The sequence below is a fragment of the Leguminivora glycinivorella genome, chromosome 12 (genome assembly GCF_023078275.1).
Source record: "Leguminivora glycinivorella isolate SPB_JAAS2020 chromosome 12, LegGlyc_1.1, whole genome shotgun sequence".
Lineage (NCBI taxonomy): Eukaryota > Metazoa > Arthropoda > Insecta > Lepidoptera > Tortricidae > Leguminivora > Leguminivora glycinivorella.
In genome coordinates, this window is record NC_062982.1 from 20144808 (window position 1) to 20170263 (window position 25456).

The following is a 25456-nucleotide window of genomic DNA, read 5'->3' on the forward strand; positions in this document are numbered from 1 at the left end:
TTACATTGCAACGGCGGCAGAAACAATATAGTTTTTCTTTATAAACCTTTTAACAAAAAATATAAAAATGATTCAGTAATCGAACTCGAAAGTATGCGTTCTACGCAATCATAATAATCCTTAGTGACAATTTCTAACGGAAGGTTTTCGTCACATTGAAACTTAATTTCTATACCGTAGAAACATATAGAAAAACAGTTTATAATGCATGAGTTGGCCGTCAAAAAATAAGTGACGCTTATGAATAATACAGAATTATTATAATACATCTATTTACAAAATTTAAACAAAATATAAGAAAACAATTTTAGCACATCTTCGATGAGCATATAAGTTCTTTCTATTTTGTAATAATGGGAATAATTTCATAGTAAATTCTGAGATTCGAAGTACATATTATTAGATTATTACCCTTTAGAGTATCATAGTTATGAATATTTACAATATTTTCACAAGTTTAGAGAAATAACAAAGTTCATATACTTACGTTATTCGTTGCAACCTTTGGTTCAACAAATGTTAATGAATAATTGGTTTATAATTACCATGAGGCGACAGAAATCTATTTAATATTGGAAAAATAATCGAAATTTAAGAGACTTTACTTTTGATACATGTTTAGCTTTAAATTTTACTTGACAGCAACAGTTCAGTTTGGCATTCCAGAAAATTATACGTATTTGTGACAACTAGTGCCACTCTTACGCAGCTAAAATGTCACATATATCCAGCACGGGAATCATGGTCGCGCAATAGACGATAAAATAGCAGGCCGTCCCTATCGCACTATTTGTAAGTGCGATAGGGACCAGGTCTTCACGACCATGCTTCCCGTGGAGAGAATGAATGTTGGACATTTCATACATGTATTTGTGACCAGTGTCGCTTCTTTAGGCTGCTGAAACGTCACTATAACCCGACTTTGGATATAAACATATCAAAAAACTCAACCAGCCGTCATCATAACCTGACATCTTCATCTTCACACTGCTCGCTGAGTACTAACTCTTCAAACGTCATACCGTCTAGCGTCATATTGATGGCGCTGATGCTGCGGAATAACGCTTCGGAGTCGAGGTCGTCGGGGAGCTTGGTGAGGAACTGCGCGGCGGAGATGAAGTCCATGTCCAGGAGCGAGTCTTGGTATAGGTGGAGGATGCCTGGAAACAAATAATAACAGTTATTACCTATAGAACAATTCATAAGGTAACCATTTATTAATTTTTGCGGTATCGTAAAAGAGGAAAAATATTTCAAAGAAATTAGACAATTGAGATAATTCAAGTTCATATTTATAAGCAATATGCTCGCGGGCCGGGGTTGGAGACGCCTGGCCTAATACTTAACTAGACAGGATAAGTTGTGATCGGTACCCAGAGCTGTGCCTTCCATCCATCTAGCCATCTCGGTGGAATACATCCAACGGCACAGTGTACAGACATCCCAGCAGGTACAGCTTCGGCACTAGCGTGTCTGCTATCTACCGCCACTCCTGACAGCAAACACTAACATGTTCAGATCTGCTGGCAGCATGTCACCTAGAGAGAGAGGTTGTGCTGTGTAGCCTAGTATATACAGTACCTAGTCCAGCGCTGATCAAGGTGCCGCCGAGAGCGACGACAGGCGGCGTCGAGCATGGCCTTGCACAGACATTCTAGCAGATACAGCTTTTGACTCCAGTAAGTGTTAGGGAGGTAGGTTGTGCCGTGTGGAGGATTGTATATACAGTACCTCTCTTCTTTTTTAGTCGTTCCCTCAATTCTGAGGATCGTGACGTCATGTCATTCTGTTGAAGACTAGGTCCCTCCATAGGTGTCTGTTCCTCGCCAAGCGCATGGCCTCGTGCAGTTTTAATCGCATACAGTACCTAGCGCCGTGTTAAACAGGAAGGTGCCGCCGTCACGGTGGAAGACGTCCCACACGCGACAGGCGGCGTCGAGCGGCATGGCCTTGGCGAAGGCGGTGTACAGCCACTCCAGCAGGTACAGCTCCGGCGCCAGCATGTCCGCCAGGGAGGGCAGGTTGTGCTTGAGCAGACGGGTGTACGCTCGCCAGAAGCGCTGGAAAGACAAGTTGATAAGGATCAGTTATTGCTACGAAATACATAAGATCTGCTGTGAAAACCGGCAAGTTATGTTGGTAACCAACTTCTGACTATGCCGTTTCTGAGTCAAAAACAGAACAAAGTGCATAAGATTCTGTCTGGACATATCTCGGGTAGAGAAGAAAAAGCAATAAATCGGACCTCACGAGGAAATAGCGGAGAACGAAATCAGCATAAACGCTAAGGCCGTTTTCACATTATCCGATCCGATATCGGATGTCGGACCGATAAAATGCATTGTTCCAAATCAATGAAGTATGATTTTGTGTCAAAAAATATTTAAAAAATGTTTTATATTTAATAATTACAAGCACTATATCCTTAATATTATATTGTAAAATTAAAATAACGAGCATAAAAAATACTCAGGGTGTCAGGCAAAATAACTAATTTTACATTCAACTATATCTACAAAAAGTTGAAAAAACTAGTATCCGCAATTCGGACCGATGCATTACAACCTTTTTTTTAATGGAAATTGTCAACTAATTTGAATTTCGATCATTAGCAGCTATTTAATAGACGCCATTTTTGTCACGCACACTACTACAAACGTATCACATAGGGGTATTTCACTAAAAAAGCTGGCCATTATTCGATATAAATAAGTAAAAATAAAAATAAATTAAAATAGCATATTTGGATTCACACAATAGAACCACTAATAGAAATGTATATAAATAATTTTGGCCAGCTTTTTTATTGAAATACCCCTATGTGCGTATACATGCATTATATGCGCACACAAACAAATATTATCGGCCGACAACTGAAGGGGGGTCCGGCATGCCAAAAAATGTCGGAAGCGTCCTGCCGATATCGGCAGTTCCATGGTGCCTCGGACAAAAACTGTTGTAGGAGAGTGCCATCGGCATTAAATCCGCAATTTTTGCGTTTTATATCGTTTTTTAGTAATAATTATCTATTAAATACATAAATGAAGACTTGGAAGCGCATAAATCTTACATTTTACATCCTTCCTACATCCGATATCGGATCGGATAATGTGAAAACGGCCTAAGACGTGTGAGCGAGAGAAATTTAGAAGCTCTTAAATTTAAATAAATAAACAGAATTATCGGAAACAAAATATAATTCTCACCTGCATAGTGTTGCCGTCGCGGGTAAAAGCTGCCTTGAGTACGGGTTGCTCCAATAGGTTAGCGAAGCAAACGAAGGCACACGGCGCCTCCATGTTTAAGATCAGCACAGCCGCAATGAATGACATACCCTGTAAATGAATTCGGTTATACTTGAGATAATTCTAAGTAAATAATTTAAATATAAGACAAACAACGATCGACGGTCGATTATTGAATTGTGTGTATTTTTGACACTTTTGATCCTCTATGAAATCTAGGATATCAAATAAACAATCTGTCACCGTACTGAAATAAAATCTTCATCGTTCGTAGAGCCAAATTAAGTAGTTAATTATATTTTGGATGTCATGTTGAGAAAAATTACAGCCTAGTGTTTGAGTACCTCTATAATAGGAACAGAGACAAAGACCACGGACGAATGTTAAAGAAATGTTACACTAACCTGTACATAACCAACATCGGGCCGGTAACACACATAAGCCGCCAGCAGCTCATGCAGCACCGTGAAATAGGGCCCGCCCGGTTGAAATATACACAACTGAGGAAACGTCCGCGCGATGTCGAGCTCTATCAGCTCCATCGAACACTCATCACTTCTCTCTATCAGGTTTGGATTCGATTTCGAACAGCACTTGGGGGTGGTATCACTGTGGCATTTTAAGTTCTGCTCGCTAAAGTTTCTGGGTAAGCCTAAGCGGTTATCTTCAGTCTTTTCCTCTGATTCTCTGTGGATCTTCAACCTTTTTCTTCTGAGTTGTGCTTCGTGTAGCCTCTGCTTGGCTTTGGCGACGAACTCGCGGTAGTGGTGGTGGGTGATCTGGAGCTTGTTTTCGATGGCGAGCTGCCAGACCTTGCCGCGGATGGAGGGGGGCAGGCCGCTCCACCATAGCTCTTGGGTGCGCTTTGCGTTTTTCCTGGAATCCAAAAGAGATATTGAGTGTTGTGATTTCATACCGTATTTTAAAACAGGGAATTACTGTACACGTGGAAATGTTTTAAACTCTCGTTACATTACATTAAAATTAGTAAATTTGTATTTGTAATTAGAATTACTGTTGGGGCTTAGTCAGTCAGTGTGCACATTTTAATAGGAAAGTTATATTATTTTTTCTTTGAAAGATTTAAAGATTTTAAATTGCCATAGGATGTACAGTCAACCAACTGGAACCCTAGGCCACTCTACAACCATGTCAAAAAGACAAGCAGTAAGAGATTTCTTACAATCTGATTTATAACGTCACTATGACATAGTTTTACAGTGGCCTACGGTTCCAATTGGTTGACTGCACGGGATTTCTATTCTTTAAATATTTTTTCAAGCCATGTAATAATTTCTAGAACTTAATGTTGCCGGAAACGAGTGTGATGCCTATATTAATTTACCCGTAGGTTTATTATTTGATGTCACATGTAATAACATCCGGCTATATTTACTCTCATGATAGCAAACTACTACGTAAATAGCTTACGCTAACAAATGACAGCATAAATAAGGACAAAAACATCAACAGGTAAACCTCAATTCGATGCTCATTTTAGATACACTTTTCCCGTGTCAAAACAGGGCAAACAACAATGATAACTACATGGAAAAGAGAGAGTGTATTCTTATTGTGTCTCGCGGACAAAGAATTATGACAGCGATTAGTTTTGCTTCTTGACAAGAGATCATAACTAATTTGTTTAGTCAATGGTAGCGTAAGTCTATAGAGATGAGATAAAGATAATTTTGATTAAATGGTCCGCATTCATATTCCATCCATAAATAATTGTTAGAAAGTGAAAGGTTTAATATTGTGGCGATTATCGCGCCCCAAATTGGACCTCTCGATCACAACAATAACACCAATGTATTGTATTGTGATATGTACTTATATGGATGACTATTGTGCCTGAAAGCTTCTTTTGAGGAAAGGTTCGTACTTATACAATGTTATTCCCTCTAGTCTTACCGCGTAGTTTTACCAGTTGAACCACTGGGAATTTTCTTCCCAATACACTTACTGATAGTAAGGGCTAGACAATATGTAGGTTAGGTTCGTTAGGTACCTATAGATGCCCGAAGGAATCTAGAAATAGGAGCCCCGCGCGGGGCTCCGTCGAAACAGGTGTCACGTCTGGTTTCGTACAAAAAAGCAAAGTCTTACAATCGGTAAGTCTATTGGGAAGAAAATTCCCAATGGTTCAACTGGTAAAACTACACGGTAAGACAACAGGGTTTGTTCTAGGTTCGTCGTATTCCTTTTTCGTCGTATTCCAGTTTCGTCGGATTCCTGATTCGTCGTATTGGTGTTTCGTCGGAATAATCTATTAATATATAAGTAAATTATATAGGTATATACTTAGAAACGGGGTTTTAACCATGTATAAAGTGTAATTATAGTAATTATATTTATAATTCCGACGAAACAGTAATACGACGAATCAGGAATCCGACGAAACTGGAATACGACGAAAAAGGAATACGACGAACCTGGAACAAACCGACAACAGGGAATAGGTCATACTACAGTAGAGTGTACTCGTAGTTAGGTACTTACTGTGCGGGCCAGTCTGGCAGGATGGCCTGCCACTCGCGCGCATGCCGCGCCAGCCGCTCCTCCTGCCGCAGCGATTCTTGCAGGCGCGCGAGTCTCGCTGCCGATTCTCGCTCGACGCGCCGCCGCGCCGCTTCCAGTATCCGAGCGTGCTCCTGTTTGTGCCTGAGGGCTTCTTCTGTAGTTTTCGCGGGGAGGTTTGATGGTCTGAAAGAGAAAAAAAAACTTATGAATACCGTAAACTAACGAAAATATTAATGTAGTGAGTAGGTCGCCTCTATTGGCCGGATTGTTACTCATGCGTAGTTGCTAAGAAACGTGTTCATCAGGATTGAGTTTCAAAGACAGAAAATAGACTTCACTGGGAGTCCTATTATAAGCTTGAATATTCAAGAGTAATGGGACGCAGATTGAACTTTCAGATGTTTGTTCAGATTGACTATAACATCTATAACATGACGTGACTGACGGGTTGTACAACAGTTTCTGTTTTCTCAGTAAACAATAGAACACACGGACGAAATATCCAGAAAAAATCAAACTGAATTGAATGAAACAATGCGTACGCAATGAAAGCCGAGCCGCGGCCGGAATAATTTCAATTTCCAGCCACTGTGTCCGATTTCACAAATCATTGTTATTGTTAGGGTCGTTGACTTTCCAGTCATAACAAAAATAGTAAACAAACATAGTAAAAACAAAACTTTTCTATTTACGAGGTTAGTAATAATTAAAAAGCACTTTGGCGATTAGTTTACGGTGAGCAAAACTCCAAATTACGGTGGATAATGTAATCGTTAACGAGTTGGAGCGTCACGACACGGCAGCCATTGCCTCACTATGCCAGAATCAGGACTGGTGCACGATGCAATGTAAAGTGCACTGACACATTGATGAAACCCTAGTACAATATATGAGCAAAATTCCCCAGTAGGAGCACAAGCCCCAAGGCGTTTTAGTATTAAACTTTTAAAACGCACAAAGTCATTCAGCTTGCGATGATAAATGAAATGACGAAAAGAACAGATGGCTGACTTATGTCATGAAACTCATGAAATAGGTATCATATCATCCTGAAGATTTCAAACTGTCTTAATACAAAACTACTGTTTTTTATACGTTAGCTAAATACGGCTGATCGACTGAGGAAGGTAATACCTAAGATAATAATTTCTAGTCGTTAAAATACGATAATATATACTATTGTAAGTTTTGTAACAATACTCGTACTATTACATCTTACCGATACACTGGCAACAAAATTTCAATCAAACATCAATATTATTTTTTATCGATTCACAATACAAAACAACCATTAAATTCTATAGTTTCACATACACACGCAATTACAACCAGTTATTACTATTACACGTATGACCTTTAATTTAGATTTGCGTGTCGAACGAGTTATTAACATACAGCCCTGTTCGATACTTGGTCGATTACGCAATCAGCACACGATCCTCAGGTTTACGGAGAAACAATCAACGTTGATAGATAACAATCTGCAAGCCAATATTGTTCTGAAAGACGATGTTATGCTCTATGATTGAGAACAATGAAAACGGATAGAGACGGATATGTACGTGTACATGAAATAATTTGCTCGTGAAAAAGGTCGCCCCTTCATTTCGTATCCTTTCACAAAGATGATTTGTCAACTCTACAATATACCAATGCACGTGTCTTCGTGACTGGCAGAGTTTACATATATGTAATTGTAGTAAATTTTTAGTCGAACTTCGAATCTTTAATCGGTCTTTGATTTTATAGTTTGATTTTTAACCGACTTCAAAAAAGGAGGAGGTTCTCAATTCGACTGAATGTTTTTTTTTGTATGTATGTTATTCGATATCTCCGAGAATCATGGACCGATTTTCAAAAAAATTTTTTTTAATCTATCAGGTATAACCCCGAGATGGTCCCATTGGCACCAAGTCGGGGTCTGATGATGGGATCTTGGAGAAATCGAGGGAACTCTTCAAATGTTATAGGCACATGTAATGTTTTTAGTGTATTTTTCAAAGGTACACCAGTATTTACGCCTGATGGTGATAACTTTATGTGGCTGAGCTGATGATGGAAGGTCAACTCCTCAATGGTTAGGAGTTAAAGGATAATTCTTTCACTACTGTACATATATTCAGACTGATACATGATATACCGACTACAAAAATAATTGATTTGTTTATAATTTGGATGTTTAGATTATTGCAATCCGATAAGAAATCTGAATTCAAAGGTTTATTATTTTTTGCTTTTAGAAACTAAAAGCCGTGTTTTGTAACGCGCTTATTATTGAAGGCGGTTTTATTTTTTGTTAAAAAGTTTATTTTAATATCAGTGTACCTAGCCAACGTAACAATCATTTACGTTTTGCATGCGTTTCGTAGCTAGCTCTCCCTATCGCTCTTCTGTAGTGGCGAGACAGAGACAGATTGCGTTTCGATCGCAACGTAGCGTTAACGATTAGGTATCATTGCGGCCGGCCGGCTGGTAAGATACCTACTTATATTGTACGAAAAGACAAAACTTGCCAAGTCCACCAGTGAAATTTCATAACGACAATTTCCAATTATAGCGACCAAAGTCTGCTTTTAAATCGTTTTATCGAAGTCACGTTTACTTATTATAAAGCCGCAACTTAGTTAAGACTTAATTTAGAAAGCAGGTTTTGCTATCAGGGTTCATTGACATTTAAACCTATTGCAAAGTTAGTGCCCTTAGACGCTGAATTACTTGCTCAGTGCCGTACCTTAGGTACTTTGTAGCTCGATATACGAGTAATATCAACCTGATCAGAACGACATTAAGATGGAAAAGTTCAAGTTCATGATAAAAAATATCTACTGCAACTTACATGTCTGCGTTTTTTGTAATAGAAATGCGATTATTTTTCCGTAACTGAGTGAATTTTAAAGAAAATGTATTTGTAAAAATATTTGTATTCTTACAGAAGCCCCCTAGCCCCCTCTACAATCACCCCTAACATGCGGAGCACCATGTTTGCCCATTCCCATTACAAATGTTTACCTTCACAGAATCATGTTTCAGAGTAATCACAGTGCAGATGAAGTATGCGGGCGCATAGGATGCGACATGCGACACTCGACACCGCGCATCCTGCATGCCACTTTAGATGACATGTTAAATATTCGAGCGTCCATTTAGACTACAGTTTCAAGCGAATGAAATTTACACTTCACACGAGATACTTTCTAGATGTATGTTCTCAGACAATTTTAGGGTTTCCGACAAATCTGTCCGCGGAGCTCTTTCTGAAATCAGTTCGGTCTTGCAATTCGGTCAAATGCATGCCAATGTTTTATTCTTGACTAGCTTTTGCCCGCGGCTTCGCTCGCGTTAAAAATAGACAAAAAGTAGCCTATGCCACTATCCATCCCTTCAACTATCTCCACCTAAAAAAATCACGTCGATTCGTAGCTCCGTTTTGTCGTGAAAGACGGACAAACAAACAGACACACACACATTCCATCCCATTTATAATATTAGTATGGAGTATGGATATAAAATTAATCTTTACAAGACAGGTAAGTACCTGGTACTTACATGTAGAGAGAGAGAGATATACTAAGAACAATGTCCTAAGACATACAGTTAAGAAGCTTAGTTAGTTTTTCCATCAATTATTATAGCGGCGAAGAACGGATGTCGTGGGTTTGGCAAAAAGTCGCTGACTGCAGTTAGATATTACAACATCCGTGTACAGTCAACATTAAAAGTAGCGGATCAAATACCGCTCCAGAAGTAACTACCTACCATTCTGTATCCGCTAAACAAAGAGATGTGTGACTAGACTATACATCGAAAAAATAATTAAACTTAGACATTTCTGACCGCGAACTGCACAAATTTATCTAAAATTAGAAAAGTTATTTTGGATGTCCGATAATTATGGTGCGTTATTTCATCCGCTATTGTTGCCGCTCTGACTGCACATGAGAAGATCGAGGAGCATTTCTAGTTTCCTAAAAATAATATACCTAACCTAACTTACCTAATTCCTAAAATTTTGCCACTTCCCAAAAATAGGATTCACGACTCCAACAAATCAGGAGACGTTCTGTTTAAGTTTGAGGAAAGTAGGCAGCAATTTGAATTCGACTTGCAAGTCTTAGTTAACACCACTATTTACTTTTTCCGTGTGTACCGTAGTATTTCAATTATCTTCTTGCCTTACTTGGTTGTTGCGGCGTGGTTTACTCGCTTCATTGGCTGCTCGGACCGTTCGGTGTACTCGGTGCGTTTGCACGGGTTGCAGATGACGCGATGTGCCTTTACCATGATTACCAAACTGATTAAACACTGTATTTTATTATTTACTACAGTAACCAGTATTGGACGAGCGTGGGGACTATAGCCGAAGTCCTCTCGAGTTGAGAGGAGGTCTGTGATCATAGGTGGGATGTACATAAGCTGAATTATTATTTTGATTTATAATGGTATGTATCTACCAGTCTATCTTTCGACCCAAGGACTTCTGGAGGCTGAGAGGGAACTCGCTCTGGAACTCCGGATCGGAAAAATACAGAAACAATCAAAATAGGACGCTACTGTAGCCTAATGGCTATAAAATACTTACAAGTAAATAAATTTAGAGTAAGGATGCCCTCACAAAAAAGTCTACGTTGGCTTATTGCGGTTCCGTGTCGAAATGAGTATACCTACCAACTGTTTCAATCTGATTTCTAAATTGACTGGGTTGGTCTTTTCCGTTTACAGCAACCGGGCTATTGCATTGTGAAATGTTTGCACATATAATTTGCATGAGTGGACAATGCCGTGCCATGTCTACATGTACTTAATACATATATTATACCATATATGTACATACAGTAATTGAAATGAACAAGCGCGCAGTACAATCTCACAGATCTAGTAAAACAGAACAGTTCAGTCGCAATCATATATCGTCACTACTTTTAAAAAAACTTGTATCTTCGTCTGTCAATGAAAAGAAAATTGTAGTAAGTATGTATGGAATGCATATAGACTTACTGCGTTTTAACTTTGAGAAGCAGCGTGAGATACGAGATATTTTCAAAGTAGTGACGATATATCGGTGCGACAAAAGTGCTCACAATATTAGTTGTGCAACACGGGGCGTATAAGTTAAATATTGTAAATGAGGGTATATGAAGGCCGAAGCGATTTAAAAACTCGAGTTTGCGATATTCTTACGCTCCGATTTACACACAATGTTTTCATCAAACTTGAAACACTTGACACAATGTTTTCATTAAACTTTTTTTGCTCGTGCAATTGTGAATTACTAAGCAAGTATGATGATCATATCTTAGCACGCCTTTATAGTGTGGGCGTTTAGATATTTATGAGCAATTCGGGCGTTCCGATATATCTGATAGCGACTACAAAATCAACTTTCATTATTATTCAAAAGCCCGACCCGCATTTATCCGACACGCCTATTCCCAACAGTGCCAGAGTGCCACATTCCTATTGGACATTAGTAAATTTTGCTATTTCGGTCGGAATTCGGCTAAAAATACCGATTTCCGTGCATTGTTTAGACAGTACACTGCAGGCCGTTAGCAAACGGTCATTTTGATTCTATTTTTAACACGAATTGTTAAAAGACCCAGTAAGAGAACCCCATAATACGATTCTTCTCAACAAAGTTTTCGCGTAATAATCTGGACTTTCAAATAAAATTATGTGCATTGTGATGCCAATCAGATATTCCTTTACCGCTGAAAACGATTCTGTTTATGTTGGTAATATATCTTCTCAACCTTTAATAAAACTGCCATTGTCCATTGAAATAAACGTAATACTGAATAAACTTAAAAAAAAAATCCTACACAATGATTACACTTCGATATTTTGAGAGGTCATTGTGTCTCTTAGAAACCAACAAATGGTCAAATAAATAAATGTGGGCATCGAATTGAATACCCAATACACCCATCATTCACGCTCAATATAGCAATCAACATACATTTCCCCTTAAAAAGGTGCTTCGTGTATTGTGTGTGAGGTATGTGGGCTTCGATGAGATGACTGATGGCTCCGAATAAAGCTCATCAAGGGCTTCGTCTGCCCTTCAGCGTGGAGAAAGTGGGTTGATTAGGCTATTCATAAATGTGAGTGTAGGCATGATAAATATAATTATCGCTTGTAATTTGTTATCGGTACATTTACTTACGGTGTGCAGTTTAAAACTTAAAAATATTAACGAACTCTCTGTAGGTTTGGAGGCGTCTAGTTTATTTTTGATTTAATCTAAATTAAAAATTAGCTAATTATTTTTATTATAATATTAGTAACGACCGGCGTGGCGTGATATAATTCCTGTGTCTAATAATCTGTCGCTGATTAGTATAAATAGCAGGTACACAAATAGCTAAAATCCCACACCCAATGAATTATTTCATACTATACGTAACGTGAAAATGTTTTCAACGAGTAAGGACTACGGTGCAATGAAAGCAATTTTAAAGTCTATTCTGCCACTCCCATTTCATGGCCTCCAGTGTACACTGTACAAATTACATCACCCGTAGGAGAAGACAAATAACTCAACTCCATGTGAACTATGGTTATAGAACAAGGTATAAATGTCCCATGGAGGTTGACATTGCGTGCCACTGTTGCAACACAACACAACGGATTACCAAAACGTATTGTTCGCGAAGGACGTTCTATTCTCATCTTGATTCGTTTGTGAGTCGCTAATTTCAATGCCAACAGCGTGTTCAGAAAGCTCAGGGAATGAGCATTTGGCACAAACTGCATAAACATTGGAGGTACATAATTATCATAAACATATGTACTTATAGTTCGTCAGCAGCCACGTCTACCCTTTACAAACTACTGAAGTGTTTAGAATAGTTTAGATGGCTGTATCGTATCGGACGTAACGCGTCCACTGATATTACCATACACCAACGCACTTGTGTTACTTTCTATCGAAAATCCTTTTCTCCTTATGCGATGCGTATGTAAATCCTTTTAATGCGGCTTAGTGGCCGCTCCCTGTATTCCTGCTGTAGGCAGTCATCAATACATCGACATCATTAAATTTGCTCTTCGCTAATCTTTCTATTTCGTCTTCGTTTAGCGCGCGTAGATGGACTGCTATCGATATAATATACAGGTTAAATCTTCCGTCTTTTTCTATCGAGTGACCTAAAGTGAGGTCTATAATCGAGTTATCGCATTGATAAGCAGATCCCACAGCAGACGTTCACCATGCAGGTGGGCCACCTACGCTTTGTCGTGCGCGAACTCAATCTAAAACTTAGCTAATGGTCAATGAACTTTGCTTGACCAACCGTTCAGTATGAAACGGCAGGCCTAAACATTTATACAAGCGTATCAGGAATGTAATCCAGCTGACGTTGTTAAACAAATGGCTAAACCAATCGACCGAACGGAATTGAATTAATTTCTAATATTGAAGTTAGAAAGGAACACGCACTACCCTGATTATCTTCGTCTATCCCATGTAACCCATGTTACTTATTACTACCCATGTTAATTATTTCGTAAACCTTATTGTAAGGGAATAGGCGACGTATTTAAAAGTTGAATTGTTTATTCCTTGCAATATAGCCGCCTTAATGGCTAGTGTGTGTGGCGGGCAATAAGCAACGTCTCGTACCAACCACTTTAACCAGTGTTAGGCTGCGCAGTATTTCCAACAAAAATGTCTGATGCTACTTAGAGGTGTGTGTTTAGAAGAACCAAAAAAAGGACAGTTATTTTCCGTGCTAACTTGCTAAGCTCAACTCTTAGTGTGCAATCCATACTAATATTATAAATGCAAAGTGTGTGGTCTGTTTGTTTGTCCGTCTTTCACGGCAAAACGGAGCGATGAATTGACGTGATTTTTTAAGTGGAGATACTTGAAAGGACGGAGAGTGACATAGGCTACTTTTTGTCTCTTTCTAACGCGAGCGAAGCCGCGGGCAAAAGCTAGTATTCTATAAATTCTATTCTATCCCATCGCACAAACAGGCATCCTCGCACATCTTTGGTAATTTCTTCTGAGAAACCAATTTCTATTAGTTGAGTTAGTAATCTGAATACAGCTATGAGAATAGATAGCTGGAAGGCCTGGAAGCCAAACAAGTTAGGCTCTAGGCCACATTAATTTAAGTCGTGACTGGTTTGCACGTGATAAGAACAACTCTACGTCTTAAATTGTATTTAATATTACTTATACTAAAATAATCTTGTATCACCTTTGCTTATAAATAATGTTTCGTGCAGACACCCCATAAGAACCATCAAGTTATATCTGTTATATGCTTCTTAGAAAGTGATGAATTTATACAACGTCGCGTCGTTGCATATATGGCTTTAATACTACCTAAAATTTTAACCACCAAGAGGGCACCTTATACTAGTCCAGAAAATCGACTTTAAGGTTTAGTAAAAGTCGCCTGGTTTTCGAGATTTTCACACTTTTCAAAATTTTAATACTACCTAAAATTTGGTGCTCTCTTGGTGGTTAAAAGGTTGTCCATTAATTACCGGGCACCCGGTATACTCCATATCAGCAGCGGCTGGTCCATACAAGCCGATTCCTACCTTCCTACCGGCTTGCCTAAAATATATTACTAGTAAAGTACCTAATGTTAAAGGTAGGTTTATTTTTGCTCAGTGTTGCCTAACAGAAGTTTTCACCAGCCGCCTCTGCTCCATATATTATACCTATATAAGCTCTTATTCGTATCTCGCTCTCTTTAGAACAGGATAAGTGTAGATCTCCACGATGCGATTAGGCACGTTTCTCAGAAGGCTCAGACAGGAAAGTCGTTAGAGTCAAATGTATAATCATGTTTTGATTGGAATACAAATCCTAAGTTAGAAGTGAATGAATGCCCTTTCGTGAAACCTGTATTGAGCGCGATGCTTGAATGCAATTTACGAGTATTAGTACAGTTACCGTGTCCTAAATATAGCGGAAAGTCTTACAATATTTACTGTGGTATTTTATGCTATGTAGAAAAGGGCTAGCGCACGACTAGGAACGATTTTGCTTGTCGTACTCTGCATTTGGTACACTCGTTCTCGTCTAGATCCCTATACGTTTACCCTATTTTAACCCTAGTTTTACCTATTGAAGTTTTTCCCAACTTCTGAGCATGAGAATCGTAACTCATATTCGAATACGACAATCTTTACTTAATATGGTAACATGCCCTATTCGATTTTAGCAATGGCATGTGAAATACTTTGGTCAGCAAAACCAATAATAATTTTAAAGCTTTATTAAAATTTTTTACTGTGCTAGTATTGGATTACATTAGTGAAAATAGTTATTAGAATCAGTCTTTAAATAACTTATAATTATTTATCACGTTGTTGTACTTGCCTTAAGGACAGGTGTTTAATCATTTGAGTTTCAAAGTTCAACCAAGGGCAAGGGTAAATCATTCCCTGGCCCCATTTCTCGTGCAGTTTTCCTATCATTCACTATTACAGTTTTCCAGGTGCACAGGTCCGAGTGCGGTCCGAACTCCGAGTTAACACATGTTAGCTATAATTACATAACTACACGGTGCGGGTAATTGCAGCAGGAAACGAGATAATAGTGCCGCTTCGTGACCACCGCAGATGCCTTCTGGACTCTTATTATCGGAGTTTACCACTTCGACGCAACTTTGTCAAAGGGCCTAACACACAGGGCCTACTGCGAATATCGATAATCAACATTTCGTTCCATTAGTCTGCATAGCATTTGAAGTTCGCGGTATAAGGCTCTTAGTATAAACATTAAATAAAATAAGCGCCATCTCCCTTCGCTAGCTCGTAATCACATGTGTTGATTCAGTTAGGAGGTCGAACTAGTTTTGGTTCTACCTCAGAGATGGCGGGGGGGCGCCAAGCCTTCGTCATATACTTGGAAATTTCGACCCTTGCTTTCGTGATCCGATGGCCGAGTGGTTTTACAGGCATCCGTTCGGTTAACGGAGTACGCTGGTTCGATTCCAGCTCGGAACACTTGGAGGCCTTGGTCACTTTTTCTTTGTATATGACATTTATTTAATGTTTATAGTATAATAGTAGTGTTACTACTTAAAAATACAAATTAAAATATTTTCAAATGAGAATAATTTAATTTGTTCTAGGAAGGCTCTTAGTGTTGGTATTTGTGATTCTGTATGTGGATGCATAGTTACTTAAAGGCGTGCAGTTCCCATTACAAGTTTTTTTTTTTGCAATTTAGTTGCATTACTTGCAGTTGCAGTCGACCTGCATCGGTTCTAAGTTGTCCCGACACAATCGACGACACAGCAAGTGATCACCCCGATTATCAAGTTTAATTGAAGGTAATTGACAGAAATTTTGACTGACGCTGATCAATGATAATGACCGCTGTAATTAACAATACATACATACATACATACATATAATCACGCCAGTATCCCATAAAGGGGTAGGCAGAGCACATGAATTACTAAGTTTCAGTGCCACTAACAATTCAGTTTCAGTGTAATTAACAATCCCTTCTCAATTTCAAAGTGAGAGAAGTATTAATTTATCGCTACAGACAAAATTCTAACTCACAGCATTTCCCTGAAGAAGTTTGATTAAAATTTAATTTGAACATTTTTAATATCGCTGACAGAAGTCGCTGCTTAGTACAAGATACTCTTTGTTTCATTTTACATTTTCCTGGACGGTTCCTGAAGGACCCAAAATATGTAATTACTGATGGATTATAGGGACTAACTTTCGTTGGGCAAAACGAAATTATATATCGATTTACTTTGATGATGATGATACATCATTATATGAATATAATGATGAAGTTATTATAAAGCTGTGGCACGAGGCGCACCGAATAGGGATGCAATGATACCGGTTTGATAGCTAAGGCATGATTCGCAGTTTATCTCTAACCAATAATTGATCTCCGGTTATCTTGCAGACCATGGATTCATCTATGAGATTCATTATTGGTTTGGAGATAAAATCTACAGAATAAGATAATAGATAAAACTTTTGTCAAGTGTAAGCGAGCTGGTTTTAATTTGTGGTGTCGAATATATTTATACAATCCTGTTAATGCCAAAGATATTGTAAGAGGCGTTTTAAATAAAATAAAATATACCCTTCAATGATGCACGATGGCTAATTGTTAACTACGGCAATAATATTGTACAAAAAAACCGGCCAAGAGCGTGTCGGGCCACGCTCAGTGTAGGGTTCCGTAGTTTTCCGTATTTTTCTCAAAAACTACTGAACCTATCAAGTTCAAAACAATTTTCCTAGAAAGTTTTTATAAAGTTCTACTATTGTGATTTTTTTCATATTTTTTGAACATAGGGTTCAAAAGTTAGAGGGGGGGACGCACTTTTTTTTCCTTTAGAAGCGATTATTTCCGAAACTATTAATATTATCAAAAAACGATCTTAGTAAACCCTTCTTCATTTTTAAATACCTATCCAACAATATATCACACGTTGGGGTTAGAATGAAAAAAAATATCAGCCCCCACTTTACATGTAGGGGGGGTACCCTAATAAAACATTTTTTTTCCATTTTTTATTTTTGCACTTTGTTGGCGTGATTGAGATACATATCAGTACCAAATTTCAGCTTTCTAGTGCTTACGGTTACTGAGATTATCCGCGGACGGACGGACGGACAGACAGACATGGCGAAACTATAAGGGTTCCTAGTTGACTACGGAACCCTAAAAAAGGCTGCATAAATAACTAATATGCTTTAAGACTCAGATATTTTTAATAGATTGTGTCAAATATTTTTGCTTTTTGTGCGATGTTTTTGCCGGAGACTGTATCTTTACGAACATATTGCTGACACAATCGATTGATAAAATATTGTCACAGCAATATCTAATATGCCAAAGTGCTACAAAATTCAATCAACTTAAGAGTATGGGTGCCTCCGTCGCTTGTAAGTATCAATGTCGTCAATAATTGCATACCTTGACATTGACACGGATATTTTACGCTGGATCTTATACTACTATGTATCTGTTACTTTAAAAGCCAGAAGTATGGTAAATCCAAGGACTTACCGGTAAAGCTAGGTTATACGAACCCACGAGCCAATTCTCTAAACCCAAACATTCACCGGTGACTTTGGTAAAACCTAGGATACACCGCTTATACCGGCCGTTATTCAATATTTCGGATCCGTCGGTTTCTGGTAAATCCTATGTTACCATTTACCGTAATTCGGGCTTTTACAGTAAATGAAATGAAATGAAATGTTTATTGTCAGACTGTGACTGTAAAATATCCAACAAATACCTTGTACATTATCTACACGATAAAGACTTACGCTTAAATCTCTCACGTCCAAAATCCGGCATATATTATAAAGCCCAACAAATACCTTGTACATTAATGACGATCTATCACGTGCAGAATATTTGTAAGACTTTACGCTTAAATCTCTCACATCACGTGCAAGACTATTAGGCCAGTCTCGTGTCGCTACATGCGTTGGGCCGAGTTAAACTAGTCTTGTTAAATAATAAGTATACAAGTGGAAATATGTGGACACACATATTAAGGATCGAAATATAGTTCTAAATACATATTTTTAACCCCCGACGCAAAAACGACGGGGTGTTATACGTTTGACGTGTCTGTCTGTGGCATCGCAGCTCCCGAACGGATGAACCGATTTAGATTTAGTTTTTTTTTGTTTGAAAGCTGAGTTAGTCGGCGGGAGTGTTCTTAGCCATGTTTCATGAAAAACGGTCCACTATGTCGCGGTCGGGGGTTTTTTCAAAATTTTAATGTTGTGGTTAGGTTATTATAGCTGGCCGTACACAAAAAGCATTAATAGTATTTACTGATCCCACGCAGTACATTATGTAATAGTTTATAAACATAGTTAATCTACTGTAATGAATAATTAAAACAACAATTTACCCAACGATGTTTATTACACATCAAGCAAGATCTCACGACCACTAACCACAGCCACAAAAAAAAAACGAATCCTCAACACGAAACGATTTAAAATTCTATTACAGCAATTTTCAAAGGCAGCATGCTACGTCGGGGGACAGAAGCGGAAATGCCGGTATAATTTGAGGCAGCCCTACAATTTGCCGGTCGTGTTGGCTCGAGGCGCAGAGCCACTTCATACTGCTGCTTTTGCCTCGTTTTGCTGGGATTGCGGTACTATTTTCTGTAGGGTTGTCAATGATGGTTTTCTTTTACTCATGAACAAAAACATTAGACATTGTCAAATGTTTCATTATAAAGTTAGATAGTATTTGTATTATGGAAATAATGAACTATTTTGGCTCAGTGATCTAAAGTGAATATTGGCTTCGGAAATGAAAGCAAGCCACCTGTCCCGATCTTGCGCAGTCTCATGCCAGTCACTGACTTGAAATACCAAACATTTTTGAATTTGTTGGGCGAATATTTATAAACTGAGGCGATGATGAAGGAAGTGCGAGGGGAATGTGCAAGCTTTCAAATAAATCAACAAACTACAGGGTGGGCCAATGATAAATGCATTTTTGAAAATTGAAATAAATGGATTTTTTTGTGGTTTTGAAATAAAAAGTATATTTAGAAAGTATGTCAAATAAATAAATTTTAAGTTTTAAAAATTAAATCATCAAGATGTCGTCCGTGGCGGTTGCGGCACTCTTCCAGCCTTGCTTGTAAATTTTGAAAGACTTTTGTCAGAAGTTGCGGAGATATTGCTTGGATTTCTTGGCGAATGTTCTCCTTTAATTCTGCTGTGGTTGCCGGATTATTTGAGTACACTTTACTTTTCAAGTAACCCCATAAAAAAAAGTCAGCTGGAGTTAAGAGGGCATTCAACGAAAACGTCGTAATAATGTAAAATTGATAGTTTTAGTCGGCAAAATGCTACACTTTCCGTCATCTAAAATACTTATTAAGTTCAGGATTCGATTAGGACATCTTCTTAACTTACATGTTGTGAGACTGGATTTTTAAAAACTAACTCACTTAATTAATTATGATTTTTTTTCTGGTGCATGTTTAGGAAAACCCGCGAAAAGTGCTGACTTAGTCCGTCTAATTTGTAAAATTTGGATAGTTTTGAATGCTTCAAGTGGTAAATTTGTATTATGTATATCCTGTACTACAATCTTCTGAGACTACTTCTTTGTTATAAGGCTTTAGAATAGAGTAAATGAGGATATGATGAATCCAATTTGTTTCAGAAATCACCTCAGAATAAGTGTCAATTTCTTCGAAAACTTACGTGTTTTTGAAGTAGTTTTAATATAAAAATAATCTGCAACGCTTACTCAAACAGATTTTATGCAAAAGTTTTCTATTAATTGCAATTTAATATTTTTGACGATTTTTTAAAAATGCCTCCTTATTACCGGTTACGCGCGCTTGCGATATCAGTACCGCGGCAGAGCTTGTAGAGGCAGGACGTATGTTAGTCCGCTCCGCACGCGGCTCGACGATCGCGAAGTTATTTTGTCATTGTGTGCGGCACCCGCCGTGTCCAAAACCGCACTTGTGTGCGTGTTTGGCTGTACTGTTGCATGTATACTGCGACCGAAAACTTTGATCCTTGGGTTGACGACTTTGGTAACTAACTAATTAACTTGACTAATATTTTTAGTAAGTATTATTTATTATTGAATATCATTTTAGGTTACTGACTCGTCTCAACAAAATCTTTGACAATAGATGGTACTCAGGATCTGATGATGAAGTCAGATGGTAGTCATGAGTTCTCATCAACCAGGTCTTGAAACCATTTCGTGTTTGGGCTCGTTTGATTCGCCTCAACAAGATCTTTGACAAGAGGTGATGGTACCCAGGATCTGATGATGAAGCCGGAAGGTAGTCATGAGTTCTTATCAACCAGGTCTTGAAACCATTTCGTGTTTGGGCTCGTTTGATTTGCCTCAACAAGATCTTTGACAAGAGGTGATGGTACTCAGGATCTGATGATGAAGCCGGAAGGTAGTCATGAGTTCTCATCAACCAGGTCTTGAAACCATTTCGTGTTTGGGCTCGTTTGGTTCGTCTCAACAAGATCTTTGACAAGAGATGGTACCCAGGATCTGATGATGAAGCTGGAAGGTAGTCAAGAGTATTCCACGACCAGGTCTTGAAACCACTTCGTGTTTGGGTTCGTTTGATTCGTCTCAACAAGATCTTTGACAAGAGATGGTAATCACTCTTTTATACTCTGGCGCATCCACTGTCTCAGTGTGTCAACAGTCAACTAAAGCAGGTAGGCGTAGCGTAGAGTTGTATTTCCTTACAAAAAAGTAATACATAGATGTGGACCTTCCTGTGCTCCATGCAATTCAAGCAACATAATATTTAAAAACCGGCCGAGAGCGTGTCGGGTCACGCTCAGTGCCTACACTGAGCGTGGCCCGACACGCTCTCGGCCGGTTTTTAAAACCGCGTTGGTAAATAGCCGCTCGGCTCTTCCGTAGTTTTCCATATTTTTCAAAAACTACAGAACCTATCAAGTTCAAAACAATTTTCCTAGAAAGTTTATAAAGTTCTACTTTTGTGATTTTTAAAATATTTTAAATATATGGTTAAAAAGTTAGAGGGGGGGGGACACACTTTTTTTTCCTTTAGGAGCGATTATTCCCGAAAATATTAATATATTTTTTTTTTAATACTACGTCGGTGGCAAACAAGCATACGGCCCGCCTGATGTAAAGCGGTCACCGTAACCTATGGACGCCTGCAACTCAAACAGTGTCACATGCGCGTTGCCACCCCATTAGAAACTTGTACATTCCCTTTTGCTGTGTTAAGTACACAGCAAAAAGGAGTGTACAAGTTCTAAGGAGGGTTCGGGTTGCCGACGACTCAAAGGACAATAGACGGAACAAGTTAGTTCCGTAAGTCCTCCCGTCATCAGCACACCGCACCCTCGTTGAGCTCTGGCAGCCTTACTCACCGGCAGGAACACAACACTATTATCAAAAAACGATTTCAGTAATTCATTTTTAAATACCTATCCAACAATAAATCATACGTTAGGGTTGAAATGAAAAAAAAAAATCACTCCCTACTTTACGTGTAGGGGGGGTACCCTAATAAAACATTTTTTCCACTTTTTATTTTTGCACTTTGTCGGCGTGACTGATATACATATTGGTACCAAATTTCAGCTCTCTAGTTCTAACGGTCACTGAGATTATCCGCGGACGGACGGACGGACGGAGGGACAGACAGACAGACATGGCGAAACTATAAGGGTTCCTAGTTGACTACGAAACCCTAAAAACACATTTTAAATATTAAAAAAAACTACTTAAAATTAAGACGCTACGATACCCCTCATTTCTCCATACAAACGCTCTCACCTGTTTCCTCTCTGGTTTTTGAAGCTAGATCAATGGTTTTTTCAACACAGACTTTTATTATCAATATCTGTGTCGGACCGTTTTGCTTTTTTTGATATTTTTGTTTTAAAAGGAATTAGAGCCTCTCAAAGTTGGCCAAAACGGCTTAATCGAATTTGCCAGAAAGAAAGGCGTGGTATTCACAACTGAGATCAATTATCAAAAAAAACGAAACGGTCCGACACAGATAATTTCCTTGTCATTCTGATTTCCAAATTTCGTAACGATTGGTTAAGTTTTGGAGGAGGAAACAGTCGAGAGCGGAACCTCGATTTTTGCAGTTTTTACGCGGGATTTCGCGCCTGAGCTGCAGTTGTCCCTATCGCACCAAATTTAGGGGCGGGGCTAAGTTTTTATATACGTACACTGAAATAAAGTAATGGGAAATACTCGACATCTAATGTCAATAATCTAGTGATGTGAAAAGTTATCGATATACTACGTCGAAATATCGACATACCGTGTTTGACGAACTTTTTAGTTAGAAATACGTACTATTATATGTTCATATTTAAAATTGGTGGTCCAAAAAAGACCAGTCTGCTCCGAGACCACGGGGACAATGCCGTCCTTGAAACGTCGGAGGTTAGTGTTTAAAACATAGTAAATACGCGATTAAGTCCCGTTTGCAATTTTAAATATGTGTAAAAATCGTGAAAGTTTGAATCTGTATTATATATTCTGTGGAAATACTAAGTCCATATTTTTATAAGTATAGGTACGTAACAATTGCATACAGGTATAGGTTTATTTTATACATGCATAACTTTTCTCGTCATTGGTTTACTAGTAACAATTATAAAGTTATGCTGTATTTTACGATAGATTCCACGAATATTAGGCAACTATTTGGTATTCGGTCTTTTCACCCATTTTGCCGAAAATTTGGTATTCGGTCATCATTGTTTATTTATTACTATTCTGCCGAACACCAATTAGGTAAGTAGTTATATTAGTCATATTATATGTACTTATTTACACACAATAAAAACAGACATAATATTAATAATTTAAGTCATGTTTTAAAATATTTAAAAAAACGATGGGTCTTATTTAGTAATACATAGTTTGTTCAGGTTGGTACCAGTACCTGCCCTTAATAAGGCCCAGTGCTTATATTTCTTCTAAGTTTTATCAATCATGCCGTTTTGTATATTTTCTTCGCAGACATAGAATCACAAAATGCCCTAAATAGTTACTTCTCTTAATAAGGCCCATCGCTCGCTTCTTAAGTTTTATAACTTTGTGTAAACATTGTGTTCATGAATTCAATCATCAATTTTTGTGATAAGTATTTATACTACGGTCTGTCGTCTAAAACACATTTATTCAGGACTATGCATTTAGGATATGGTACTCTAAATTAGAGGGGTTCAAGTCTTAACAAGCAGTGCGTCAAGGTCAATGTGGTCAAGATATGCAGACTTTATTTCATATTAAGTTTAAAGGGACAAAATTAGGTACTTAATTAAAGTAGTGTGGGGTAGCCTGCTGTCCTACGGGGCAATATATATTATAATGTATTGTGTTTATGTGTCTTGTGTATCATAAGTACTGGGCGTTTGCGGGGTCGCCTTCCACTCTGAGGCCACCACTCAAATACTGGCACTGATGATAGCTCATCTTTGAAGATTATATCCGATCCATCTCTATTTCCGCAACGCTACTTCTTGGGTATCGAAGGTTGTGAACATGTGGACACATGGGCGGCATGGGCCTTATTTCATACCTGCATCAAATAAGACCCATAGTTTTTCTGTTTAATAATACTTATTTTTTACTTTTTTACTTACTGCACGAAATTTTTGAACCATTTACACTTATCAAGTTATAAAATGTACATAACATTTCGAAACTTAATAGCCGGGCCTTGTTTACACAAGCAACATTACATATGCCCTTAGTAGGTAAATGTATTACCAACGTTTTAATTCTGCGGTAACAAAAATGCTTTGCCGAAAAGTATAAATAAGATCTAAATAATAAAAGTATATAAAGTATCTATACGTTTAAATAGCCTAGGTTTAAATTTAGCTGGCAAATTAGTTAAGCATTTTTATGGTTGGTATGCATGTTGGTAACCACGAAAAAATGCACATTTTATGACATTATGATTATGGTAAGTAATTAAATAAATATTGGGGACACCTTACACAGATCAACTTAGCCCCAAACTAAGCAAAGCTTGTACTATGGGTGCTAGGCGACGATATAGCGCAGGACACCATCGCGAGCGCAGACTAAAACAGCGGCGCAGAAAGGTGCGGTTTTTCGGCGATTCCGGGGCAACTTGCCGAATCCTACACCGGGGCAAACGACGCAACGGAGCCACGCTGTTACGTCATCGTCATCGCCCAAATAAATTGTTTAGTTTTAAACTTTATTGTTTTTTTTTTTCATGTTCTTACTTACTGTTTTTTTTTTCTTTTTTGTTATCTAAGTTTCGTGACGCATTGGTTTTACTGTAATGTCATGTAAACATGTATATAATACATACTTAAATAGATAACATACATACATACAATCACGCCTGTATTCCATAAAGGGGTAGGTAGAACACATGAAACTACTAAAGCTTCAGTGCCACTCTTGGCAAATAAGGGGTTGAAAGAAAACGAAACTGTGACATTGCAGTGACAGGTTGCCAGCCTCTCGCCTACGCCACAATTTAACCCATATCCCATAGATAAATACAAAACCATACTTAAATAGATAAATACATACTCAGGAACAAATATCTGTGCTCATCACACAAATAAATACCCTTACCGGGATTCGACGAACGACGAACGACGACGGGAACCGAAGACAACATTAAAATTAGGTAGTTAATTAAAGTACTTTGAAGTAACCTGCTGTCCTACGGGATTAATATTATAATATATATAGGTATCCGTATATTTTTATTCTTTTCCTTCCGGCGACCGTCCTTTGTCACCCATGTTTCACAACTAAAGAGTAAGACGAAATTGACGAGTGAAGATGCTCTGACTGAAACAATTACTTTTCATATTATTAATGTTTACCATTACACACAGAGCACAATCTCATCGGTAAATATTGTAAATTTTACTTTATTTCGACGTGCGTTTATCATAGCGCTCTTGAATAATACGATTTTGTAAAGAAAATATCTCCTAGATACATACTATCAATTGTGTCGCTTAGTTTCAAACTTGGGTACTTAAATCCATTCTGCTTTAAGATTGAATATATAAAAAATATATATTAACCTTGTAGCAGAATGGATTTATCCAGGTTTGAAGTTAAGCGACACAATTACGCTTAATTCGGTACGTAAATACCTTATTTTTTGTTAAGTTACTGATGGGCCTTATTTCATAATTTAGCA

At 38.1% G+C, this 25456-nt stretch overlaps 1 protein-coding gene across 1 annotated transcript in view; it reads right to left on the minus strand.

Annotated features, from left to right (window-relative positions):
• Nucleotides 1-841: 841 nt before the first annotated feature.
• The window catches only part of LOC125231905 (TBC1 domain family member 12-like), a 90693-nt gene continuing 66078 nt past the window's right edge, over nt 842-25456 (minus strand). Inside the window, exons 3-7 of the mRNA XM_048137504.1 lie at nt 5748-5951; nt 3650-4121; nt 3207-3335; nt 1868-2060; nt 842-1160 (exon numbers count right to left, since the gene is read on the minus strand). Of these exons, the coding sequence (XP_047993461.1) occupies nt 961-1160; nt 1868-2060; nt 3207-3335; nt 3650-4121; nt 5748-5951 (1198 nt within the window). The 3' untranslated portion in view covers nt 842-960. The remainder of the gene's footprint in view (nt 1161-1867; nt 2061-3206; nt 3336-3649; nt 4122-5747; nt 5952-25456) is intronic.